Below are 27532 nucleotides of genomic sequence, written 5' to 3'. Positions count from 1 at the left end.
GGCAATGTTGTTTGTTGTGCACACACAATAATTCTTTTACCACAAAGGAGTACTAACTGGAAGACTCAAAACTTTGTAACATGCTATACCTTGATTTCACTGAGCTCTTTGACATACATTGCACCATTCCAGAATAAACATCCTTCTTAATGGGAGAACCAGGAATAGTCCTACTAGTATGATTATCACAGGAACAAAGTGTAGCATCAATATTGCTTTGAAATAGCTGGAGGAAAGATTGAACCAGGAGGTGCCCGTGTGTTGAGTTATCTACAGTTATTTTGATGTACAAAGATGCTTAGATGCTTTTGACAGTAATTTCAAAGATTCTGGTAGTCAGGCAACCCAGAAATGGAGAACATTTCATTTGTGCATATCATCAGTATGGCATCCTGGAAAGCACGGCTTAAAATTCCCATATGTCTTTGGCACTAATTAACTGTAGCCACTTAGGCATTCTTACAAACGGTTTGATGTAAATCTCTGCTTGTTGTGCAGTTAAATAAATAAGAACTGAGGTTCTGGTAAGAAAAAGGAAGTGAATAACATAATTGTGAGTATTGTAACAGGACATCGCAGCATATTGCGGATAATTAAACTAGCTTCTTGAACATGGCTCTGAGAGTAGCTTCAAAACACCTCCAAGAAGCTGGGTAAATATTCATGTGATTAGCACGCAGTGCGTCCTGTGCTGCCAACAGCTGCGCTCGTAGCAGAGCTGACATCACCTCTGGTCCTTTGCCAGCAAAAGAAAAGGAAATTGTAGAAATAGAAAGGGATAAATACTTATTTAAGAGGATTTGGTACAGTTTTGAGTGAGAAGAAAATTAAAACTGGTTGGTTTAGATGGAAGATTTAGCCAGGGACATGAGAGAATGTGAAGGATAAAGATACGTAGATATTCCTTTTTCACAATAAAGCAGACAGAATGTGGTAAATTAAAATCAAATTTAAAGAAATGCAGTACATATATAATTGGACAGACATTCTCCTGAAGAATGTGTAACTGGTCTCTGTAGTCAGATTCTGAGGGGAAAAAATACTTTACAGGATTCAAAAACTTATTCTCGATCTATAAAGATAAGATCATTTGGTTATATGGACTAGGGGAGGACAAACTTAGGCCTTTTGCAGATATAAATCTGCAGAGATCTGCTTACAGAAGATGAAGATGGGATCCTTCTGGGCTATAAGCTGGTCAGTAAATGCCTGGGATTTAGCAGAATTTTCCTCAAGAGAGTTTTATACAAGGCTGCCAGTTCTGGGGCTCACCAGAAGGCTCAGACCTCACTTGGTTTATCACATTGGAAGGACCGTTGCTCTCTATCTTGCTTTGGCAAACGTTTGTTCATGTGTGTGTAGGAAGCAATAGCAATAAGGAAACTGTCCAAAAAGATCTCTTTGGGAGAGGAGTTTCTCTTCCTCATTTGAATCCATGGCTTTCAAGCTTCTTTCTCCATGGGGACCTCTAACACCATCTTTTCCGCAGGCTTTGCTCTCATCTTGAAGCCCCATCTTTGCCACACTCAATTCTAAGCCTACTTCTGTACTGAGCACTCATTTGTGCCTGACTGGGGACTAGTCTTTCTGTCATAGCAGTATCAAGCTACATTTTTCTATGGCATGGACAAAAGAATTTCCTCTCCCACAAAAAAAAAAAAGGAGGAAAAATTATAGAAAGATGGATAATGCACATCTTGCCTTAAGACATCTTGGCAACCACAGCTCCACTGTTCCACTGCTCACCGACTTGGTAACTACTCCACCTGAATGTCAACGAAAGAGGCATACACTGGAAACAGGTCCTGTTTAGTCCAAGGTATCCCTTCAGTAACACTAAGCAGCAAATGGTCATATGTCAGGCATTAATTTTTCCCTTTGTACCTACAGTTTACAACCTTCGTTTCCACAGTGCCTAAGCGCTAATTTGCAGGGAAAACATGAGTTAGACAAAACCCCAGCTGATGGTACACATTGAAAGGAATTATTGCAATATTTTTGTTTATTGGGAAGGAATTAGGCCTTAAAGGAAGAACAAAACTCAAAATAAAATTTTATAGAGCTCTTGAACTCTCCTCTCTGCAAATAGAATTTGGCTTGTCTTTTTTATTGAAATATTACACTGAAAGAAAGAATTCTGTCAGCATCAGGGATTCTTTCAGTCTCTTAGCTAAGTTTCCATTAAATTTGCCTCCCACACTTATGTTCATGAAGCCCAAAACTACTTTTAAAACTTTCATTTCCTATGTGGTATTTAGATATCCTTTGTGATTTAAAACATTAAAACTACTAATCAGTGGATTAAATATGGCAGGCAAGAAAATAGCTCAATGGGAGGCAAAGTCAACATAGAACAAACCTCCAAACTGGTGGTAAAAATTACATAGTAGGTTGGAGAAACCTGAAACCAAAACATGAATTAAACGTCGAGGTCATGAAGGAATAAGAAGCCAAGTTTACTATTAGTTTGCTCTGAGAAGATAAATTATTGTTAAAACCATTAATAAAGCAATCTAATTTTTTATGCATACTTTCTTAAACTAAATGCAAAATACAAAGCTGTAATTTTTATGGCACCAGCCAGTGTCAGATTAGCCTACTGAAGGTGAATGATCTTCCTGTGACTCACTCCAGTGAGGGAAGATAGCATGCTCTCAGCTTGAATTCCCAGTAGTTCTCATTCTCTGGTCAGACCTTATTTTTAGGTTTCTTGACTAATGCCCACCAGGACTTTCATCTACTTCTTTTATCTGTCTCCTAGAAAGGGTTTGCCTGCCATTACCTAGGGCCAACACACCCTGGTGAGATGGCACATTTTTTCCTTGCTTCTGAAATAGTGGCTCAGATGCAGCCAGTCCTCGCTGTTCCGGCGAGTAACTACTTGAAATTTTGGCTTCTTTTGGAGGGTCTTTACCACATTTTCCACAGTGATCTTGTGAGAAAGTGACATGACAATTTAGAGAGATCTGACCAAGCTGAGAATTAAGGTGAAGCTATCCAAAAGCAAGCTTCAGGCATAGACAGACTTTCCATTTTTGAGAGCAGCAGAATGGCCTTCATAAGGGACATAACAGCTGGTCTGTCTGTTTTGCCTTTGCCTTTTTCTGGAGAAGATGGAAGTGGCTGTTCAAGCCCAGGGTACTCTCCAGAGGTTGACCTCTGCTCCTGAGAGTGCTCCACATGGTCACCTAGCACTGAAGGCTCTATCCAGAGATGGTGGTGGGAGCTACGGCCAGGGAAGGAAAGGCATTCCAAATAATAGGACATCTGTCCATATGACCCCTTTTGACAGCAAGAGCGACAAAACCTACTTTGGCCATGGCTCTCTACTCGTTCTCCCCAGAGTTCATCCTTTCCATTTGCAGGGCAGTAGCAAGAAAGTAAATAAGCTACAACTTACTTGGGGAAGGAGTTTAGGCAGGAGATCAAGTCCCCCAGGCCCAAGATTTGTTTGACCATGGAGGCTAAGATCCTGCCCCTGTACAAAGCAGATATATGCATTGGTTTTTCTATGGGATCACAAAATTCAGCTTAGCCTGCATCACTGGGAATCATCTAACCCTGCAGTTCACATTTGCAGAGACCTTTACTTTTTCTGCTGCTGGAACTGGGTGGTTTGAACTTGGCTCTGGCCTCTCTCCTCTACACTTCACACAACAGGACTGACTGAGAGCAGGCCTGATGAGAAGGACTTGGGGTGTTGCTGGATGAGAAGCTCAACATGAGACAGCAATGTGAGCTTGCACCCCAGAAAGCCAACTGTATCCTGGGCTGGATCAAAAGCAGCGTGACCAGCAGGTCGAGGGAGGTGATTCTGCCCCTCTACTCTGCTCTCATGAGACCCCACCTGGAGTACTGTGTCCAGCTCTCAGGCCCCAACATAAGAAGGACATGGACCTGTTAGAGCAAGTCCAGAGGAGGGCCACAAAGATAATCAGAGGGCTGGAGCACCTCTCCTATGAGGAAAGACTGAGAGAGTTGAGGTTGTTCAGTCTGGAGAAGAGAAGAGAAGGCTCCAGGAAGACCTTATAGCAGCCTTCCAGTACCTGAAGGGGGCCTACAAGAAATCTGGAGAGGGCATGGAGTGATAGGACAAGAGGTAATGGCCTTAAGCTGAAGTAGGGTAGATTTAGATTAGATATTAGGAAGAAATTCTTCCCTATGAGGGTGTTGAGGCACTGGAACAGGTTGCCCAGAGAAGTTGTGGATGCCCCCTTGGAAGTGTTCAAGGCCAGGTTGGATGGGGCTTTGAGCAACCTGGTCTAGTGGAGGCTGTCCCCACTCATGGCAGGGGGGTTGGAACAAGATGGTCTTTGAGGTCCCTTCCAACCCAAAACATTCTATGATTCTAGGACTTGCCCTCTGAGGGCAAATAATAAAATAAATGGCTCCTCTGATACAGCTAACTCTTCACATCAGTTAATCTGGGTAAGTCATTGCCAGTTTAGTGTCAAATAGACAAAAATCAATACCTTGTGTATTTGAAAGCAGCCTTCTCTTTCCAGCCTCTCTAAACTGGCATCTTCCAGCTAAGTGTTGTGTCACCCCACCAGATCCAGGGCTGCTGTCTGGCACCTAGTTACACGCTAGAATTAAAAGCTACTACTTTCTGTAGGAGACAAGCTGCTGGGAACTGAAAGACCTTTTAAGAATACTCGTTAGTGATCCTTCAGACACAGTCTAGGCATGGTCTTCCCAATTGTCAATAATTCCAGTAAGGCTTCTGATTAAAGTCCTGCTTCAACAAATTTTTGGGGTGTTATACACAAAGGATGTTCATAGCTACAGACCAGCTTCAGTCTTTTTAGTGTGGGGTGGGGCTGTTTTGTTTTTTTTTTACTTTCAGCAATGAAAATACTATACACTGTTGTATCTTTAATTCCATCCAATCTCATCTAACTGTCAGTACAGGCTACTGCATATTGATAGGATTTCTACTCTTTTCATTTTCTTGGGATTCTTCAGGGGAATATTTTAACCCAAGTTTCCATTGTTAGATTTCATTCAACCATGAAAACATTCTTGTTGCTATAGGACAGTATAAAATCTCAGTCTTACAAACTTCGGATCTTAAGTATAAGCTGGCATTAATTTGCACAGCAAAAGGAAGAAACTAGATTTTCCTTTAATTATTGATAATATGTATTCACTTGCCAACTCCAAGTGTACTGCATATCTGGAGAAAAGAGGTGAATATTACACTAAATCTGAATTAACAAGATCCATAGGTGATGTGACATTGCAAATCAAGGCACAGGTCCAGCAGAAACACTTGGAGTAGGCCCTCTTTTTAAATCCAAATGCTTTCACGAGGTCCCCTCTAAGTGCCCAGAGTGAGCCATGTCCTTCACAGTGACTATCCATAAACAAAGCAGAGCACCACAGACTGAACAAGCAGCTGCCAAGAGCTAGGCAGAAGGAAAAGCCAAGCATGGTCCTGTCATGGTTTACCTGAAACTAGGAGAGGTCCCCACACCCACTGCACATGATACATAGGTGTATACATGCACAAGTGGAGTGTCAGAAGCAACTGAAGGACCTTTGCTGATCTGGGCTCCAGCCTCGAAGACAGTTGGGCAGGACAAACACCGAATCAACTCCGACATCATTTAGCAAAAATGGCATACCGCACTTTGACAAGTAACTTTAATGGGCAGAAGAACCGGTGAAAAATGAGTGCTATATTTGGGGGAAAATGCTTTCCAAAGCAGAAGGTATTGAACAATGGTCCCCCTGAAAAAGCAAAGCCATTATTGTAGCTTGGATCTGGTGTTTAGCAAGCAATCTGCCGTCATCTCAAATATAGAAAGTCACACTCTGTCTGTCTTTGCACATACAGTGAAGTCTCTGTTGTACTGTCCTTTTGGCAGTATAGAAAGGAGCAGGCAAGTAGTTCACCAAAGGGTGTCTAGTCTCTCTGAAAACCTTGAGACTTTTTCTCTGGTGTAACTCCGTTCACCCCAGTGCAGTTGCACCAGAGATAATCTTGGTCTGCTTTTTCTCCTGTTGGTTTTAGGGAAGTAATAAAAGCCTGCTGTGTAACTGTGGTACCCAGAGTCAGAAAAACAAGGGCAAAAGTTAATAAAGAAGGAGCACTTGGTGGACTACCAAGGTCCAAAGGTCTGGGATTCTTGTGGTTGCTCGTGAGCAGCAAAAGATCCCCTAAATTTCCACTTCTAGTAAAAAACCAAGTCTTTACAGAGCAACAACTTCTATGAGGCTATTTCCTAGCTGCAGATTATCTCACAGACAGAAAGAGTTAGCGTTACCTCCTACCTCACACAGGTTTACAGAATTGGCTTCACTATCTCAAGACATGGGAGGAACCTTATTTCTTCTGTTTGAAAGAGGGAGCTGGCACAATAACTCATGTAGCCTCTCCCAGGGTTGGTTCAGATCCATTCTGCCCCAATGTAGCAAAAGGGCTAAATAATCTCATGATGAAAAGAAATTTCTGCCCCTGGTTGTGGCTTGAATGCAAAAGCCTATTAGACAAGGTTTGGTGTGGAAGCTGAAGGCTGCCTCTAACCTTGCAAGCATTTCACATTTTTGCCACTGGAAGTTACCCTGGGCTTTCCATTTCCATATCAATTCCATCAAATAATCGGATTGTCTCAGTAACAAGAAAATGACTCAGACATTACAAAATAAAGAGCACATCAGCCATAAATCTGCATTTGCTAAATGACCGTCCTTTCAATCTTAATGAGGCAGAATGGTTTCAAGACTGTTTTGAGTGATCTGTACCATTATCAAGACGTTTAAAAGTTGCTCCCCAAAATATTTAGTAATTGCATCTTCAAACTGCTATCTCAGTCCAAAGTTTGCTATCCAGGTGCCAAGTTTTAATGATTAAAAGGCACAGGGGGGAAAAAAAATCTTCTTTTTAAGGAGAAATGGCTCATAAATATAAAAGGAAGTCTTCTCTCATGTGTCTAAGCCTTTAGCAATCAGTCTGCCTTTGCCACACAGCACTGTGCTTGGAGCGTGGAAATACTGTTAAAAGAAAAGGACTTGGTTCATGAGGAAAACCCACAAAGAGAGTTTGCTCATGAGCAAAGAAATGCTTGGGGACTGTTAGCAGACTGAAGAACTGGAAGAATACTGGGTCCCACCAGCAGATAGGCACTTATCCTTCCAACATTTCATAGAGCAACAGCAGAGTTTAGTGGCAAGCAAGGCAATTTTAAGGTGTTTTCTTTTTTATGTTTTGATGGTAGTGGTGGGTTTTTTGTTTGCTTTATTGTTTACTAGACTTTTTTCATAGTTTCGCTTTTCTTCTTTCTGTAACATACTATTCTCTTTCCCCTAGTTGTAGAAAAAATGGACAATGTGACAGGTGGCCTGGAAACATCCCACAGAAGATACACAGAAAAGCTCACAGAGGTGGAGAGTGGTCTGAAGAAATTAGGTAATCTACACACAAGCAAAGCCCCTTTGTATTATGGCTTTGGGGTGTTCTCCTGGCAGATAGCGGCAGGAAATTTGTCTGAAAAATCTCTCGCTATGACAAGATACAGCACTTCTATTCCAATTTCTCAAGTACTTGGGAAAGCACTAAAAATAGTTAAGAGCAGCTCTACTTAGGAGAGCACTTTAAGCATACTTCAATATTTACAGTTCCCACTGAAGTCACTCTGAAATCATTTATACTAAAATAAACAGGCACTTAAAGGTTGTCCTCAAGAGAGAGTCTTCTCTGAGGTAGAGATGTAAAACATAGCAGAAGCTGTTCCACAGCACAAGAGTTTCTACATAAAATTAAAAATCTGTCACCCAGTCATCTTGATGCTGTTTTAGCAATTAAGATTCAAAACTGAAGGCCATTTTAAGGGCTGCACAAATAATCAACTGTTCAAAACTCTTATGTCTGAGGCAAGCTGATTACTTCCATAAAATGTTTCTTAATCATCTCAGGGAATACAGGACACAAGGTTGTTATGACTTCAGGTCTCCCAGGTGCAATCACAGTTCCCAATTTGCAGGAAGATGGAAAAAAATCATGGGTAAAGATTCTACTAAGTGTACATTTCTACCTTTCTTCCTTGTCTGGAAAGGAAGCAGAGCTGTTTATTATGAATTTACATATACATACACTTATAGTTTATATAATTAGTTTTTATATAAATATTAATATACACAAACATGCATGTACTTCTTGAAATAAATTTTATTTAGCTTCATAACCATATATTGAGACGTGTATTTCTAGGAAAAATTACTTGCAGTTTGATCATAAATTTTTACAACTTTTTCCCCTCAGTAAATAGCTGGCTTCTGAAGTATTTGCGTACTGCATTTAGTTCAAAGACATGGGGTAATTCAGTGGCATGTACTTTTACTGATAGATATACAGAAGTAAATGTTACACCTTAAAGCACATGCCACCTTTTGGGTTATATTTGGGTTATTATATTATTTTGATTAAATTTTCACAATGATGTGGAGCACCTTTGATTCATTCACGCCCGTACATTTTTACACGCTGCTGGATGGATGGCCAGTGAGATGCTCAGGACCATCAGTTTCCATTAAAGTGGACTTGCCATGGAGGAAGGTAAAAAAAGTTACTGGGCAATGTGTGTGGGAGGCATAAAGGTAAGAGAACTGCTGCAGCGCCAGAAGGATAACAGCATGTGGTAAATGAAAGGCCTTCAGGGATTAGCTGTATAAGGTCCTGGCAGTTGTCAGAGCTCTGTGAGGAATATAATTTGAGCTCAGTATAATTTGAGCTATAACCAAGACGTAAACATAGAGTCAGAGCTGAGAAGATCCTGGAGTGAGACAAGTGTCAGGGAGAGGAACTGTGTTCAGGAAGATGTCCATCCACGAAAGACTCCATAAACACTTCAGACTGAAGCCTCACAAGCCACCATTTGATGTTCAACATCATGACTCATTCAAACACACCAGAAGAAAGCTCCATACACAGCTGTATTCACTGTAGTTTATGAAAACCATCCTGCTCTCTCATGGAGTCATCTGAAATGATGGACTTCAGACTGCGCAATTCATAAATATAGCCACACTTAGATGAGGTCAAAAATATATGGACTGCCTGTAGGAGAGGGAAGTGACTGAGGTCAAGAAAGGGAATCTTCCCTGAAAGTGAGCATTGACTGCTTATTTCCTTGGTTTCTATGCCCTGGCTGACGAGCTGTGCAGCCTCAAAAGCTTAATCATACTCAGACAAGCTTCCAGAAATGTTCTGTAGGGCAGTGTAAGCAAGAGCAGAGAAGTTCCTCAAATATTAAAGGATTTGCCTTCCTGAAACTCAGAACAAGAACATGAGGAAGAAAATAACGGCAAAATAAATGTCATTTAAAGCATAGTAATATATTAGAGAGAAAACCAGAAATACATCATATCCTGTCATATCTGGAGTAGCTTGCTGGCAAAGCTTTTGTCTCTAACCCAGACTGTTTTAAAATATGTATTACAACTTTTTTAAAAATAAATTCAAGATTTTAAAAAATGAAACTATATGTACTAAATCAGTGAAGATATTCCACCTGCCAGGAAAAGGACCAAAAAAAAATATGAACAGCTAAAATTTACTTCTGAGCTTTCAGCAAAATCCGGTTGTAACTTCAAAACATACACTTACTGATACATCTTTAATATTTTGAATTCTGTTTACCATTCAGTTTACATTCAGAATACAGCACTACTTGACTGCATATACTGATCAGTTTCTAACAGTATTTTTTCGTGTATATGATGATAGAATCACCATTTTGTTCTCCTCAGCAAGACACAAGGTCTTCATTGATTTCTCTTTTTTTCTCTGTCTAGTGGCAGAACTTTGCTTAGGTGTTTCTCTTTTCTGATAAAGATAGCATAGAAGTTCTATTGACAGAACATTTTGACAACCTGACCGAACTTAAAATACACTGTGCTTTTTTATACTGTGTTTTAAAAAACTCATCCTAAAGCCTTTCAATTTTTTTCCTGTACAACAGATGACCAAGCTGGACAAAAAGCCATGAATACTAACACTGAACTGTCCAGCTTCAGATCTGATATTCTCACTCTTCGTCAGCAGCTTCATGACATTGCAGAGAAAACTACCAGAAACAAAGATACACTGGAGAAGCTGCAAGAGTCTGGAAATGTATTAGATGATAGACAGAGCCAAATGAGAAGTGCCTTAGATAGCAACTCTTTCATGATCATCAGTGTCAATAAGACTCTTCAGGCATATACTGGCTATATCAACAACCTTCAACAAGACACAAGTAATATCCAGACAAACTTGCAAAACCAAGTGCATTCTCATAATGTGGTCATCATGAACCTGAACAACTTAAACCTGACACAAATACAGCAAAGGAATCTTATCAGTGTCTTGCAGAAGTCAATGGAAGATACAAGCTTGGCTATTCTAAGAATCAAGAATGACTTTCAAAATCTGCAGCAGGTTGTCCTTCAAGCCCGGAAGGACACTGACTGGCTTAAGGAGAAAGTACAAAACTTACAGACTTTGGCTGCCAACAACTCAGCACTGGCAAAAGCTAACAATGATACACTTGAAGACATGAACAATCAGCTCAGCTCCTTCAGTGGGCAAATGGAGAACATCACCACAATTGCCCAAGCCAACGAACAAAATCTAAAGGATCTCCAGGAACAGCATAAAGATTATGAAAACAGAACTTCAGCCAAATTCAACCAACTAGAAGAGAGGTTCCAGGTCTTCGAAACTGATATAGTCAATATCATTAGCAATATCAGCTACACTGCTCATCATCTACGGACACTGACTAGCAATCTCAATGAGGTCAGGACAACTTGTACAGACACCTTAAGTAAACATTCAGATGAGCTGATTTTTATGAACAGCACACTAGCCAATATTCGCTTAGACTCTGCATCTCTCAAGATGCAACAGGATTTGATGAGGTCAAGGTTAGATGTTGAAGTTGCCAATTTGTCGGTAATTATGGAAGAAATGAAGCTGGTAGATTCCAAACATGGCCAGCTCATCAAGAACTTCACTATCCTACAAGGTATGCAGCTTCCCTAATGATGCCTATAATGGTCTATGCCAGATTCCTGCTTGCATTACATCTTTAGCTCTGTGGAAGTTAGTGCATGCTGGTACAGAGTCCTGATGTTTTCCATTATCTAATCCTAAACTTTGGAAATGCAAACGTAGCTTGAATTTTCCTTACTGATTTTCCTATGCCTTCTTTACATAGCTAGAATGGGGATGCTATGAAAAAAGGTTCTGACGTAGCAAAATTTTATTCTGACTGACTGAATGACTGGATCTGCTTTTGATTTAGTTTCTAAAATAAGTTAGTGAAAGTGTGGAACCTCAAGAAACCAATCCCTGCTAAGGAGGAAATGGCTAAAAAATATACGTTGGAGTATTCCCAGAAAGGTCCACCCTTACTGAAAAACAAGTTGCTATTTCCCTTTAAGCCAGTTGTTAGTCTGCCAGAAAACATCCTACTTTGCTGAATTTTTAATCCTGGGTTATTTTATTTTCTCCAGAAATAAATAGCATCAAGTTTAGGAGGTTTCTCCCAGCCAAGTATTATCCCAAATGAAAAGAACACTCATATTTCCAACCTGATGTGAACCAGTTAGGCCTAAAACTCTTAATCACAAATATAAATCCATTGCTCCAAATAAACTAAGGCTGAATTAGAGCCAAGATTACATGTCAGTAACCTTAACCTTCCTTATTTCAACCAGGCCTAACTGACTCCAGCTTAGGAATGTATCTCTGGAGGAGTTTAAATGATATAGATTGGTGGGGGCGGCAGGGTATTGGCAAGGCATTTGCTCATCCATGATGAGAATCCAAAATTATGTTGTTGTTTATTGCTGTCACAATATTGCCATTTCCTATTGTGGCTATTGTTCTTTTTCCTGTTACAGCCGGCCAGTTAGCAACTAGTACTTTGGGTCTTTCCCACAGTTGGCTTATTGCTCACTATCCATCGTTCTGTCTCTTTTTCACAAGCCATTATTGACAGAGCAGCAAGCAGGGTCATTGCAGGAGAAAGAGTGTTGTGGTCTAAGAGTGAGGATATGGGACTACAAAGAAAAGCAGAGTGAGGGAACAGGAGCATCAACAGGCAGGACCACATGCATCAACAGCATGGAGTATGTCTTGCAGGGAGTAGTGCCTCGGCTGGTCACCTGGGGCATGGTGTCACTGTCCTGGTCACAGGATAAGGTGCATCAGATTATTTTCTTCTGTATCCTCTATTTCATGGAGCCTGAGGAAAGAGCAATTGCATATAGCACCTGAGAAGCAGACATATGTTTTTACAAGCACTGCTTGAAGTGACAGCCCGGTTTTCACAGTGCTGAATATTGTGTTGCTGGTCTGAGATATATTAAACAAGGACCCCATGTGGGCTTTTTGTTTTGTTTTCTGTCTGTATCCCCACTTTGCATGCTTACATTGTTTCAGGCCCTCCTGGTCCAAGGGGACCTAAAGGTGACAGAGGCCCTCAAGGTCCGCTTGGCCCCGCTGGCCTAAAAGGACAAAAAGGAGAGAAAGGAGAGCCCGGACCACCAGGACCTGCAGGTGAGAAGGGTCCACCTGGGCCAACTGGGCCACCAGGAGAAAAAGGAGGCAAAGGTTCAAGAGGATCACCTGGCTCCAAAGGTCAGAGAGGTTCCCCTGGCAAGACGGGTCTGCCTGGAGCAAGTGGAGACCCAGGGCCACCAGGTCCACAAGGCAAAGATGGCCCACCTGGGCCACAAGGCCCACCAGGATTTCAAGGCCTGCAAGGAACTGTGGGAGAGCCAGGGGTACCAGGACCTCGAGGACTACCTGGGCTACCTGGAGTCCCTGGGCTGCCTGGTCCAAAGGGCCCACCTGGCCCACCAGGGCCGCCAGGTTCAGGAATACCAATGGCACTACAAAGTGAAGCTACGTCAATGCCTGAGGCTAATGGTAAGCTATCGACACACCGCATGCATCTTTAACTGAGATACACCTAGCGGAGGTGCTCACCATTTAGCTACTGGTTGAAATAACCTCTGCTACCTTAAACTAAATTTCTCGGATTTACCACAAAGAGCCCTGTTAAGTGAAGATATGCCTGTGGGTCATCCTTCTGATGACCTGAAACTGATTTAAGCTAATGTTTATGGCTAAAGAAAAGGCGGCAGTAGTATGAGTAATAAATAATCCCCTTGACCACACAGTTTAGCCTTGATTTCACAGAGTCAGGATCCAAATACGTAAATTCCCAAATTGTATATAAGGACTTTAGGTGGCAGCATGCTGTAGATGGGTATGGGATCCTCCACCTATTATTGGCCCTATGCAGAAAGTTACCACTGGCGCATTATCAGTAAATGGCTTAACACAAAAAATTCACATCACAGGTTGTTCTCCTCATTGGAAGAACTATACAGAAAAGTGCTACTACTTCTCAATTGAAAGAGAAATTTTTGAAGAAGCAAAGTTTTTCTGTGAAAAGAAGGCATCACGTTTGGTTATCATAGATGACAAAGAGGAGCAGGTAATTACCTTATCTTCCTGTTTTTCAAGGAGAGAGTTTGAAGTTAACACGTGGAAGCCACAAGGCAAGTGGGAAGCTGAGACCATCATGAATTCATATAGTGATGTAGACACAGTGACTGACTCCTGTTAGCATTTTGTCCACCCTCTGCCTGCTCAGCAGCTTCTCTGTGTGCAGAAGGGCAGTGTGAGCAGACCTGGTGCTGACCCTGACGGTGGTGGGCACAGAGCAACCAGAAAGGCTAGCGACAATTGTAGGAGTTTCAAGCCTTTAAAGATGGAGTCCATTATGCCCTCGCATATTATCCAAAATGTATTTTTTGCAGTGGTGAATATAATTAAATTTTAAATTGTCTGATTTAATACATGCAGCCTAAGAGTACTGTGACCCAAAAATACTTTTAATCTAACTATAAATCTAGCTATACTTTTACTACTGTTCAACATTATTTGGTGGCTACATAGCAGTGGGGGTGTCAAGATGAAGCTACTTACTCTTTGGGTTTTTTTCAATTTGTATCTATCAGACGTTGGCTGTGAATTTATGTGAACCTAACTTTCATGCCCGGCTCTCTCTACCTCACATGCAAACACTGCTATGGATTCTAGTGTGGGCAAGGGGTCACAAAGCCAGCTCCTGAAACATATCTTCAGCTTAGAAAAATTTCTCTGGTCCTTCCTATTCTGCTAACAAAGATGCTCACGAAACCAGAGTAGCTTAATGGCATCAAAGACAGTTGTGTTTGTTTGTTATGGACTAAGATCCTTCTTCTACAGCAATGGATTAAAAGGCAGATTTTGGGGAAAGGCAGCTTCTGGATCGGACTAACGGATTCGGAGAAGGAAAATGAATGGAGATGGCTGGATGGATCCTCACCAGTTTACACGTATGTAAATAAAAAACAATTATGTTTATCTTCTGCAGATGCTACCACTCTTGCTGACACTTCTAAAAGGAGCATCTAGAAATTATCCAATGAATTCAGAAGGTTGTAGATGCCAATGAAATAATTTATTACTGAGGATGCTGTTGAACTGGTTTTTTATCTCTCCATGCACAAGGCTTGCTTTCCTTGCCAGGAAGAAAACTGAACGTTGAATGAAAGAATCACATAACTACATAGTGCAGTGTTTCTTGCCAAAACATTTGCTCCTGACTTTTATTACAAAGTTGAGATGGAAAGCACAGACAGTTTTGCTGTCTTGGATTGAATTTTCCTTATTTGCATTACAACTGGCTATAAATAGAGTGCTTGTTCTGATAAAAAATGACCAGCCTTTAGATAAAGCCCAAATCCAAGTGGAAAGCGTTAAACATAAGGAAAATGCATGAAACGAGGGTGTTTAAACATTGGCCAGCTGAGAACTGAACTGGCAGCTCTCCAGGAATCCTAGGGCTACACCTAATTTGTCCTGAATGGAACAGATTGCAACCACCCAAATTTTTAATACTGAGGAGTGGACTAAAGAGTTTATAGAGCTGAGTGTGCTGTGCTCCAGAAAAACAGGGTACAGTCAGTCAGATGTTATGAAATGATTAGCTGTGATCTCATTGGTGTTCATTTTGATGAGAAACATGGAAAAAGTCAGATGCATTTCAAATGAGCCATAATATTTTTCCCTTTTTCTCCCTCCTCATTTTCATCTTTCTTTCTCTTTATGGCAGCACTGTGACTGATTCCCACTTCAGCCACTGCTCTCAATAGGTTTCCACTACACCGTGGTTTTAGGTGCCCTGTCATAACCTCAGAGCTGTCAGTTACTGATTTTCAAAGTATTTCATTACTTCTGGAAAGCTGTGTGTCCTCCCAGGTGCCTGGTCAGGCATCCTGTGTCAAGCCGGTGTGTTTTTTAGCTGAGCATGGACCATATCAGCCAGCAATCACAAGCTCCCTTCAACAACCTGTTTCTTCAGGAAAATTGAGCTTTTAAGTCCTGAGGTTGGAAGTGTTTCTCACTTGTTAAACAAAAACAGGATGAGGAAACACTTGCTGCTAGCTTTTTACCTGCTGCGTTAAGTTTCACCATCAAAGCTAACAGTCTCAAAAGATACCTGTATATATACTTTGTATGTTCCTTCTAAGTCCAAAAATTCACCCTCTGTTCAAACATGGGTCCGTAAAACCAATAAATCTTTGCTGTGCCTCTGGAGAGGCCCGCCTCGGTGCAGTCAGAGGGCTTGAGCGCCTTTGCAGTGAGTGATGGCAGGGCGCTGCCGTCCTGGGTAGCGCTCATGAGCCTGACGGCTCTTCTCAATCCCATCTGCCAGCAGGAACACAGTGCGCAGGCTTTGGAGCAATGCACATGGAGCATGGAGCGCTCCCATTGTATGTGCATGTACATTCAGAAACTAAAATAAAGTTCATCGGTCTAATTTTAGGTCTCTGAGTTTTGGCAGCCCGAGGCTGAATAGATTCCCTTCTCTGTAATACATCTGTTTTCCATTTTCAGCGAGTCATGTATTGTTTGTTTCAACGTGTATTTCCCCTTCAGATCTCATGATGTTTTCGTTAATTTCTTGTGGTGAAAAACTGTCATGTGTGCAGCATTGTGCAATCACATCTCTTGCTTTTTGGTTGAAAGAAACTGGAAAACTGGGCAACCTGATAACTGGAGCCACGGGCACGGGCCAGGGGAGGATTGTGCCGGGTTAATCTATGCTGGGCTCTGGAATGACTTCTACTGTGAAGATGTTAACAATTTCATTTGTGAAAAAGACATGGACAAAGGTAAGCAAGGTGCTTGGTTTGATTATTTGACCCTACCCCTAGCAGGCCAAATTCAAGTAAATTTTCCATAGCTAGAGGGAAGAAGATCCAGGCATACGGCTAGATGCTACGGCAGTGCCTTACTGAGGAAGAGGGGGACTCACACTTGGAGCACTTCTACTCAGATCCACCCCAACACGGGCTTTTCTAATACTCTGCATGATGCAAATGCTGGATTTATTGCAATAAATCTTGTGCTCTTTCACCACAAGGAAAGAGCAGCCTTCAAGCTGGCTGTAGGCATAGCATGCTCTGTGTCTTGACCATCTCCTGTAGAACTGAAACACGCTTAAAATTTCAAGTGTGATTTGGCACGTGTGCTCCAGACCCTGGCCACACTGGAAGCTGTTTTTATAGGCTCAGTGGCCATGCAGGGGGAAAGCTGCTCTTAGGATGGCTCAGGGACCAGCCTTTGAAAAGCAAAAGGACTCTGTTTTGAGATTTGTGCAACAGGAGGCACTTGATGACTGCTAAGGTGGTCTGAAAATTCCCACTGCTGCCAGGAGACGTCCCATAGGGCTGAGAGGCTGGGCCCACAGGCCATAAGCAACTCATCTGTTGCAGCTGGTGTGGAGGACTTATAAACTGTCAGTGCGGCCAAGCAGTCACCCAGGTGATTGCCACTGGGCATCTCTTTCTGGTTATACAGGCATTTCTGCAATGGCAGAGGGCAGGTAGTTCACATGGCTGCTTAGAACCTAGCCCTGTCTTCACAGAGCTTGGTGGTATTTGTGTTCATGGTGGGGCTCTGCCCAAAACATCATCTCCTCCATACAACCTATTTAAACATTGCTTTGCCAAGGGTGCCTGGCTGCTGCAGTTACAAACATGAAGGCAGATGGAAATATCAGCTAGAGCCAAAATTACATCCCATCCACAAAAAAATGCCCTCCTAAAACAAAACAAAGTGTTGAATAAACTCTGTGTGTGTATCACTCTTGGTGTCCAGAGTAAAGGACCATGTATAAGTAATCTGCCCTTGTTTTCCTACATTCATTATTTTAAGAAAACTTCATGGTTTACAAATATTAACCCTCCAGGACACAGAGGATCTGAATATGAGTCCACTTAAGTTTTTAACATACCTTGTTCTCTCTAAGTTTTATTTTTGGAAATGCATTTAATCTTCACAGGCTTTTTACATGATTTTTTTTTCTCGTTTTTCTTTTTTCTCTCATACTGTAGGGCAAATATTTGGAGTGTAATAGGCTGTGACTTTACAGATACCTACATATTGTGGAAATTTACTTAAGGAAGAAGAAAATCCTGGGAGAGAGCAACATTGCCTACCAAAATTGGGAAAAGAAAAAACAACACAAAGGCAAGCACTGAAAACTGGTTTAAATGCATAAAGGAATTCAGCAGCAACTCTTCTCCACCATCCAGCAATTATTCGAGGCTTTTCAACCCACAGCATCAGGAAATACCGTTGGACTAATTCTGCTATAGATTTTCTTCCCAACCAGTACCCATATACATAAGCAACTTTTGTCTTCTGAAAAAAGACATTCTGTCAATCTGAGTAAGACTGTTGGTCACTCATATAGAAAAACATATAAAGCCACCGTGTAAACAGTATGTTTCATTTGCTAAAATCCCAAATGTAGGAAAATTATACAGATACACGAATATATAGATTTTATATAAATATATATATATAGTCCAACTCTTATCAATAATATGGAATATACTTTTAAGAGCTTTTAAAACTTTGTATTTTTGTACAAAATATTTGCTTTTTACAATTGTTCTCTTTTTTACTGACTTTTTTTACAAATATAGTGCACAGGGGCCAAAGAAAACAATAAAGGTACTAATAATTCATTAAGGTTTGCTGTCAGGCCTAGCTCAGCTGTAGAGAAATATTTTTCCAGTTAGAAATATTTGTACTTTCCCAGATGATTTGTTCTGGTTAAATAACTTTTAAAGCAGATTTTAGATAGTGTTTTCCTTATTATATGCAGTCTAGACTGCATGTGTAACAATTAAGTTGACTAAGGACTAGATACTCATTATAGCTCTCATCACAGCCAGTGTTCCACCGGGTACTATGCAAAGACCATGTTAATAAAAGCTCCTCCCTTCCTTCCTTCCTTCCTTCCTTCCTTCCTTCCTTCCTTCCTTCCTTCCTTCCTTCCTTCCTTCCTTCCTTCCTATCTGCCTGCTTCCCTTCCTGCCTGCCTTCTTTTGCTTACCTGCCTGCCTGCCTGCCTACCTTCCTTCTTTCCAGCCTGCCTGCTTTCCTGCCTGCCTGCCATCCCACCTTTCTGCCTTCCTTCTACTCACGAGAAATGCCACAGAAGTAAATCTCTGAATTTTTAGAACGATTTTGAAATGTTTTCATTCCTTCTCCCTTCTCATGAGGAAGTCTACCCCAGTAGGTGCTACCCACATTGCAAGTCAAGCCCAGATGAAGGATTTTATGAAAACAGAAATGAAGGAGCTGCACGTGCTGAAATATGTTTCTTTTTCAGACAGATTTCAAAATTTGGTAAGAAAAACATGCCATAGTAGGAAAAGTCTAATCAATCTGCACTTCTCCAGAGTGCTTTGTAAATCAATCTCTCTGTTTTCTTGGACCAGTACTTCTCTCCCAAACAAACCAGAAAATAAAATGTGCTGCAAAACAGAAAGCAGTGTGGCTAATAAGATGATATCATCACCCAGCCAGTTTCCTCCACGGTCCCATGAGCTGTTGTCTAGGCAGCAGTGCTGCTTAGCAGGAATTAAAACATTTAGCAACCAGTTAAAGTTCATTAGCAGAAACCCTGGTTTCGGATCCCAGTTTTTATATTCTTTGCATGGCCACACGCTATACCGTGAAGGAAGTTGTTCTGGCTTCTTGGGAAGGAGAATTGTTTTTCTGTTGCCTCCTGACCTGCCGTTTAGCTTGGCTGAAGGCAGATAAGTTTGTCGAAATACTCCAGCTCTGTTGGAAAGAGACAAGATTTTGTACTTCAAATTTTCAAATACTGCTCCTAAGACCAACCAGTTAAAGATTACTGCTTTCCTACATCCCACACTCCCTCCAGTGTTTGGGGGTGGTGGGGGGAGGAAGGGTGGCCTTTAATTTTAACTATTATTTTCTTAAAGACAATAGACAAAACATTTCATTTGGGAATCTGTCCTGTGGTACGTATTAGATACAAAACAGGAACAATATGAAAATTGCATATGTTTCATTAAAAGTGAAAGGTCTGTGTATTACAGCTGCAGAAACCATGTGTCGCCATCTCAGAGGCAGGGCTTTTCTTCAGACTGACTGTATTTCCCAAGACTTTTCTTTTGGCTTTTTCATCAGGTTTTGAATACAGCGTGATTCTGCCATACACCGTCATGCTGTAACTAGGAGTTGTGTGTAGATGCACGCTGTAGTCTTTACATACATATTTACACAGTGTCTGTGGCGATAACGTTAAAGTACTATTTTTGGATGACGAGGTACAAAACTATTACTTTGCATGCCCAGAGCGCCTCACAAATCCTGCTGAGTGGAGCTTTAGAGAGCCACACTGAGTTAGAAGCACTGCTGCCTTTGTTTTGAATATTGGCTTATTTAGGTGAAATAAGCCCATTCTGAGCATCTGCCATGTTAAATGAAGTTCTTCTTGCTTTTTATTGATGTGATAGACTTCTGTCCACAAAAGTAGTTCATGAGAAACCTCTGTGTTAGCCCCAGCTGTGCTGTTTCCTTGCTCTGATTTCATCCTTCTCTTCCTTCAGCAATAGCAGTGATGGTAGATATCAAGACGAGATGATCCAAGAGTCATCTAGTGTCCTCCACTCCTTCTAAAGAGGTGATCAACAGCTATAGCTGCACTGACGCCTGTATATGGTTGCAAAAATGGCTGTTTATCAGCAATAGCTGCTCAGCTCGTTGAAAACCACAGGCTTGTGTGTAGTTTTAGCATGGAATAACCATTGAACTAGGACAGCTTAAGGATGCAACGTGTTTATGAACTCAATACTCACTTCAAAGTGAATCTTGATGCTGGGTTGTAATTACCTATAATAATGTTCTAATTATCCACTTTTAACTGAGAAATGAAACGTGCCTGGGCTTAAGCTCTCTGTTTACACATTTGAAGCAAAAAGTGTAGCTGTCAGGCAGAACTGGCTGGAGAGGGACGCTGCAGTTGCGTGCCTGGCGTGTTCAGTCATCCTTAAAATCTGGCCTGAGCAGCCAGGCGAGCTGAGACAGACCATCCTTCTGACCCAGTATCCCTGTGGGAGGGAAACGGAGGTGTCAAATGGCAACAAAGATTGAAATCACTGAGAGGACCCGGAGAGTGTTAAGACAGCTCAGGAACCTGTCAGGGAAAGGAGAGATTGGCAGGGATGCAAGCAGGACACCAGGAAGGGCCAAGAAATTGTCATGAAAGTCAGAGCTGCCACACGGGGTCTGGAAAACATCCCTGTTAAATCTGCTTTCTGTATCGTTTGAGCGATAACGTAGGTTGTATGGAAAGTTTTAAGTGATAGGAAATTATTTTGTCCTAGCTTGAGTTTTGGCTTTCCTTCTTATGTACAAATATTGTAACTTGGCATACTGAGTACACATTTCTATCGGCCTTTTTCTTGTTGCAGGAAGGGGAGCAGAAGGCAGAGAGGGTGCAAAATCATTGTGATTTACATCCAGTACTGGATTTCTAATTTGTCATTTCTGACTTCTTTCATTAATTTATTTGGAAACACCTTCAGCTGATTAGAGCGTATAAATCTCAAACTCTCATCCCCTTTTGATGTCTATAAATAATACCTGCAAATGTTCCAATAAAGGAACCACTAAGCGGAGACATGGAAGTGAATGTTGTTTACTCTGTGCGTGCTTGTGTAACCAAGAGAGATGTGGAGATTGGAGCGGTGTGGAGCCAGAAGCATTCATAGGTATTAAAAATCAAACTGATGAAAATTATTTTCATTAAATCCTTTCTTTTCACGTACACCATCTTAGTTCTAAGCATGACTGTGACTGTGGGTTTTTATCCCTTAATTGCAGTTTTAGTGTATTGTTCTTGCAGCACCTAGATGCTAGAAACTTGGTTATAAAGGTCTGAGCTGAACAAGACCTTTAAGAAGGTCTTAAGAAGCAAGAATTCCCTCTTGCAGTTCACTGTCCTAGCAGAAGCACACAAAGCACCTGAGATGGGCCCCCAAGTGAAGGATGTCTTGAGTAGGGCAGGATCAGTCCCTAGATTAGCCATTATTGCGTCTAGCTTAAATTGGCGGTTTATAATGGCTAATCTGATCTTGCTATTTCTCTCTCTGACCTCCTCTTTTAATTTTCTGTTCCTGGCAAGTATCTCCTCTGTTTTTAGCAAGTAGCAGGAACTGGTCTCTGATCACTGGCAAGGCGAGGAGCTGGTCGGAGAGCTGCTGCTGGCTGTCAGAGAAAACTGCTCCGTAGCGCGTAGGGGAAAGGCAGCCCAGTCGATTCATGTGTGAGGAAACAAACCCACTTTTCCCCAGTGCAGCTTCCTTGGTTAAAAGCACAGCAGCTCACGCAGATGCAGCATCCAAAGGGAACAAAATGTCTCCAGCCCCAGCCTCCAGAGTTGCTTTGCTTTTTTCCTCCTTATTTCTGCGGGTGCCTCTGTGCACCGTTGAGAAGTTTGCTCCTCCCCTGGAGCAAGCTCTGGGCTGCTGCGTGCAGGCATCGGGGCTCACACTGGTGAGGGACCGGCAGTGGGACAGCCGCCCGTACCCCCCAGCTGGGACACCCCTCTCCTCCCAGGGCGCGGGCAGGAGCCAGAGGGGGAGGCAGCTGTAGGGCTCCGGGTGCGTACCCACACTCAATCAGAGGTAGTCTGGGTATCTATAGATGGGAAAGCACAGTGCCTTACGGACAAAACCCTTGTTCCCCAGAAACCAGGCCTTCCTAAAACCCGAGCCTATTTGTTCATTCACCACCTCCACCTCACTTTTTCCATGCTGTTTAGTGAAAAGAAAAAAAACTTGGCTAAAAATTTTTTTAAAGTTCTCATGTGTTTTCTTTCTTAGGGTGGAATACATTTGTTTTTTCTTTCCATCTGGCTCAGACATGAAAAAAACATTCTTTGATTTCTATTTCAAAATAAACTCAGTGTAACACTCCAAAATTTGTGTAGCGATTTTTTTTTTAATACCAGAACAATAAAAGCAAATCACTAGGCAAATAATGGTCTTTTTAGAGAAGATCTTGCATGCTGTGAGGATTTTCTTACCCAAAGCGTTTCCCAAAGGCATGTAAGTATTGCCAGCTCCATTTTGTGACTGGAGGAAAAAGGAGATTTTCAAGAATATGATTCATTTTAATGTCTCAGGTTTGGGGATTTTGTTTTCACATGTTGGGGAGGTGGTTTTTAGAGGTGATTTTTTTACCAATGAAACCAACGTTGGCATAGAGCAACTTAGTTTTCATACACCTCAGTGAAGGGAGTGGACTTTTCAACATCAAATTAACCAGAATGGTGTCTCTCCCACGTCACCATGGGTATGGAAAGCGGCCGTTTCTGCTGCTGTTTTGGAGAGCAGAGCTCAGTGTGATCACAGCAGAGCAACATCAGCCAGTAGAGAGCAACGTCTTGTGTGGGTAAGAGTTAACAAATGACACTAAATTACCAAGAGAGTCCTTGATCAGAGGGAAGAAGGTTAAAAGACTGCTGAGGCTATTGACTCCTCTGCATCCCAACTTCAATAAATCTTCCAAAAAATGTACCAAGTTCTACTTTAAAAATAATTAGGGGTTTCTTTGCCCCTTTAATAATTTTGGCTGCTCTTCAGAAACTTTATTAGGAACCTTCTTTACATAACCAGCGTGAATGCAATTATGTCCAGTTTAGACACATTTGTTCTTGTTCCAGTGCTGTCCTTTAGTTTAAATAGCATCTCTCCTGGGATCGTCAAGCAATTGTAGTGGTCAGTGTGGAGCCGTTCATCTGGAGATGCAGTAAGGGATGGTTGGGAATAAACACATCCCTCTGACCAGCCGGGAAGCCCTGACAACAGAGCCTGGCTCTGGTCCCACCATCCAGCCCCACAAGGGGTTAGCTGAGGACACGCTGGGCTTCTTACTGAATGGTGGAAGTTTCCATACTCTTTTCTTGTTAGTACTGCTAGAGGACAGGGAGCAACAAAATGGGTATAGAGGATGGTTTCCTGCCAAATTAGAGCAGGTTACAAGTGATTGCCTTTTTATAAGGTAGTGCCACATTTTATAAGGCATTTGAAAAATTAGTGTGTAGGTCTGAGCTTAAATACACTTATTCTGGTCTTACACCAGAGCAGAATCTAAGTGCAGGTCAGATTAGGCCCTTGATCTTCAAGAGACTAAAATCTCCTATTCAGAGATTAGCATATGATTTCTACTTTTTCTGATCTGTCATGCCAAGGCACAAATCTGCAGCTCAGGCATCGATGTGGTTCCAGGCTCTGAGAATTGCCTCCAAACTCCCCGCATTTGCAGTCATGCTCTTGCCAACCTTGCCAGAGGTCCTGCTGGTGGAAGCTGCAAGTCTGAAATGTGACTTTGGAAGAAGTTTGGGAATCCCTCTCATTCAGAAGTCTGGGCATATTGCAAAGATGACATTTCCTTAATTCCAGCTCTATTACCCACACTCATATAAAACAGATGATGAATTATTTTTCTGAATGGTAACGATGTATTTTTGTCCACTTTTTTTTTAATGTCAAAATAAAAGCCTGGAGGTGGAAATCAGACAAAATATCCCTTGGCATTGCAGTATCCGACTGTAGCAGGCAAATAGTGTTCCTGGATTAAAGCCTGTAAGAACAGCATGAACTAATATTTGCACAGCAGACAGCTTAGTGCTATCTGCTTGTGGACGGAAACTAAACTACAGGTACAGCTTTGTCACTGGTCCATCTTTTGATGGACAGGGGCAACCCTACATGACTGCAGTGTTTCAAAGAAACTGTGGGAGACAGGAGAGCAAAAGCTAGAGAGAAGAATTGAGGACAGAAAGGGAACAGAGAAAAAGAGAAGGAGAAAGGGATGGATAGGGAGGAGAAGATGGAGAATGATTGAGGAGGAAAATGAACCTTGATGTTCTCATCGTGGTTTCTAGTAAGATCAACCACAGAGGAGCTCTCTTCTCAGAAACAACATAACAGGGAACTGTCATGGTTCTTTTAATTTCCATTCTTGATTGTGAAAAGAATACATCCTTGCCTTGCAAGAAGCATGTCATTCAGCTGGTGCCTGAAGTGATGTACTGCTTTCCTAGCACAAACAAAAATTCCTGGTGGCTCCAGGTCTCTAGGGAACTGGTTTGGGGCTTTTGTTTTGGTGGTTGGTTGTTTTCTCCTACATGTTCTTTTCCTCCTACACAAGTTTTGAAACACAGAATATTTTCTAGTTTTCCAGCTGTATTAGAAACACAGAGCTCGACTGTGGAAGAGATTAAAGCAAGAACATACAGCAATTCTCCAAGCAATAAAGCAACGTGTGCAGTGGGAAATAGGTCCACAACAGTATTTGGACTCATAACTTCTATTTCTGTACTAAAGTCTCATTGGTGTCTGCATTTGAACAGGTGCACTTTATGATCAGTCAAACATGCATCATTAATAATCATAATAAACAGCAGCAAGAATGTACAGATGTTGAAAAAGAGGAATTATTGAAACAAAAAGGAGGTAGTTTGGTTTTAAAAAACAGATAGACAATTGCTGAATTTGAACAGGGAGAGTTCAACTTCAAATACCCAAGTGCTTCTCTTGGGTAGGGATTTTAAAGGTGGCATTTTTAAATGAGTGACCACCAGCCTTCCCCAATTTTAAACTTTAAATGGTAAAACCTGGAGCTTCCAGGGGACTCTCAAGAGTCGCCAGCTAGTGATTTCAAGCAAAAAGCTAATTTCAAAGTCAGATCAGATCTCTGCATCCTGTTTTATCCACATTAGCCACGTTAGGAGTGGGAAGGTGGTAAAAAATCTAGGTTGGGGCTCTTTGCTAGCTGAAATCAACTCCTTTTGTGTGGTTTGCAATGTTAGATAAGGAAGAAAACACTTTAAACATAAGTTTCACTCAAGTATCACTGGGAGCACTTTATTTATTTAGCAGACATCACCACGAGGTCTCCCCATCTGCGTCCATCTCCTGGCATTTTACAGATGAGGAAAGTCTAAAAATAAAATAAACCAAGAAAAAACACAGGCAGAACAGCTGTTGTTCTACCCAGACAAAGCTCTGAATGAAAGCCATTATGATGGCGCAGACTCTGCAATTGAAAATCCATTTACATTTTCAAGTCTGATTCCAATTGTAAATCTTAGGTTATATATATGACAGATTAAAAGACTCTGGCCCCACTACACTTCTCCCTGGCAAGAGAAAAACCATCTGCACAGTATCATTCGTGGTTGCTTCAACTCTGTAGGTATACATTTTTAAATGACATGGTGGTATATTTTTTCATTTCCCTTCCCTTCATTTTGACATGCAGCAAAATCACGTGCACGGCATTTTCCCCAACCCTGTGGTAGTTGGCACTGGCTGAGGAGACTGATGTGTGTTTTGATTTGCTCTTTTCCCTCAATTTGGGGGGCTACTGCACTATTTCCTTTGTAATCACACTAGCCAGGGTAAAAACCCTGTATGAATATACGGCTGTGAAACCCTGCAAAAAAGCCAGGAATACTGCTCTCTTTCCAAGCACAGAGAGAGAGTGAAAAAGAGCGTACACCATGTAACAGCCTGCACAAACCCATCTGGAGCTGACTCCCACAGCATTCTGGCCATGCTCTGGGCCCTGTGCTCCTCACGCCATGGGTAAGGGATGAAGGATGATAGTCCTTCCACGTGGAGAGCCAAGAACAAGCTTCCCGGAGCCCAAGCAAGCCTTGTTTTGACAGTTTAACCACCAGCTGAGAAGTGCATGGCTCTTGCACCACAGCTGTTGGGGGGGAGCTCCCCCACCACGGCTGACGCTGCAGCTAGAGTTGTTTCCATCCCAGAGATCCCGGACAGCACTGGGTTAGCTATTTCCCAATGTGTATGGAGCAGCTTGCAAGGTTCAGCTCTAATTTTTAAACATATAAAAGGAAGATGAAGAAACTAGGTGAAGGATCTGAAGTTCTGCTGAAAAAAAAAAAAAAAACAACCCAACCTAGAACAGGTTAATTCTTTGATCGTTAGCCAAAATATGTGACAAGTAGAACTTAAGGAAAAGATGTTATTTGTTGTTATTTATTGCCAGTGTGATCAGGGCTGTACAGGCACCGGAAAGGAGCACACACCACGTGCTTCTCCTCCACATGACATGACACATCCAAGGGGTCACAAAGTGTAATACCTGTGGGAGGGCAGAATCAGACCTATTGCTTCTGTTCAAAAGAGAGCGCTGCCTGAGAAAACAAACCCAGAGAGCAAGGGATTTATTCAGGCACTTACTCATAGATGCTCAGTGCTTAGGGCTATCTTCTCCCGCTGCCAAGGATATATGGTTTCAGGCTGTGTCATACCTGCCACCCTTGTGTGAACATCTCAGCTACCCCACAGCATCCAGTACCTGTGATTGGGTGACATCAGAGCGTGCTCAGCAAACATACCACTACTGCCACGCAGCACCACAGACAACCTTGGCCTGGTTTAGTTTGGTTCATATAATAATAGGAGTATAATGGCATAAATAGATTAAATTCTAGAGCATGCAGAGTGTGTACTTGAAAAAAAATTAATTAAAACATCAGCTAAAGGATTTTCAAGTTGGCTTCTAATCCTGCAATTAATATAGCAGGCCAAATTATGTCATTTACATGCCAACCAGAGAGGGAAGAAAAAAACTTAAATAGAGAAGAGCGTTGTGATGAGTGTAACACTTAACTTCAGCTCTTAAATTTAACAGAGAAGCAACTGGTTTTAGTAGTGCTTATACTGTGGTTGTGAGTGATGCTGAGTATCACCATGCAGCGGTACAGGAAAAATGACAGTAGGAAAATGTGCTCCAGACTCTTAAGTGTTATAGGGTGAGCAGGGAAAGCTCCTTTCTTCCTTTGGGGAAGAAGAAAAAATGGGGAATTTAGAATTATATTAATTTCACTAGCAAATTGAGAGACAGTGTTACTCTTGTAACTAGAGGGATGTACATGGACAGAAAGGCATCCAGATTTACACCCAACAGACCGACTCCTAGGCCATTGCTTCCTGATGAACCAACCTAACAGCGATAACTAAACTTCCTGAACAGGCAAGAATCACATTCAAAAATCTAAAGGCACTGTCATATTTAAGGGCATCATTAGGGCTAATTCAGATTGGGCTAGCTGAAGGC

General features: G+C 41.8%; 1 protein-coding gene across 1 annotated transcript in view; it reads left to right on the top strand.

Annotated features, from left to right (window-relative positions):
* The window catches only part of COLEC12 (collectin subfamily member 12), a 104580-nt gene extending 82222 nt beyond the window's left edge, over positions 1–22358 (top strand). The window contains exons 4-10 of the mRNA XM_075744263.1: positions 7313–7411; positions 9963–11009; positions 12431–12919; positions 13357–13493; positions 14270–14379; positions 16076–16221; positions 17446–22358. Coding sequence (XP_075600378.1) covers positions 7313–7411; positions 9963–11009; positions 12431–12919; positions 13357–13493; positions 14270–14379; positions 16076–16221; positions 17446–17465 — 2048 coding nt within the window. The 3' untranslated portion in view covers positions 17466–22358. The remainder of the gene's footprint in view (positions 1–7312; positions 7412–9962; positions 11010–12430; positions 12920–13356; positions 13494–14269; positions 14380–16075; positions 16222–17445) is intronic.
* Positions 22359–27532: the final 5174 nt, after the last annotated feature.

This window comes from Balearica regulorum, chromosome 2 (genome assembly GCF_011004875.1).
Source record: "Balearica regulorum gibbericeps isolate bBalReg1 chromosome 2, bBalReg1.pri, whole genome shotgun sequence".
Taxonomy (NCBI): domain Eukaryota; kingdom Metazoa; phylum Chordata; class Aves; order Gruiformes; family Gruidae; genus Balearica; species Balearica regulorum.
The sequence above is the reverse complement of the archived record's forward strand: the minus strand, read 5'-3'. Positions and strand labels throughout refer to the sequence as shown.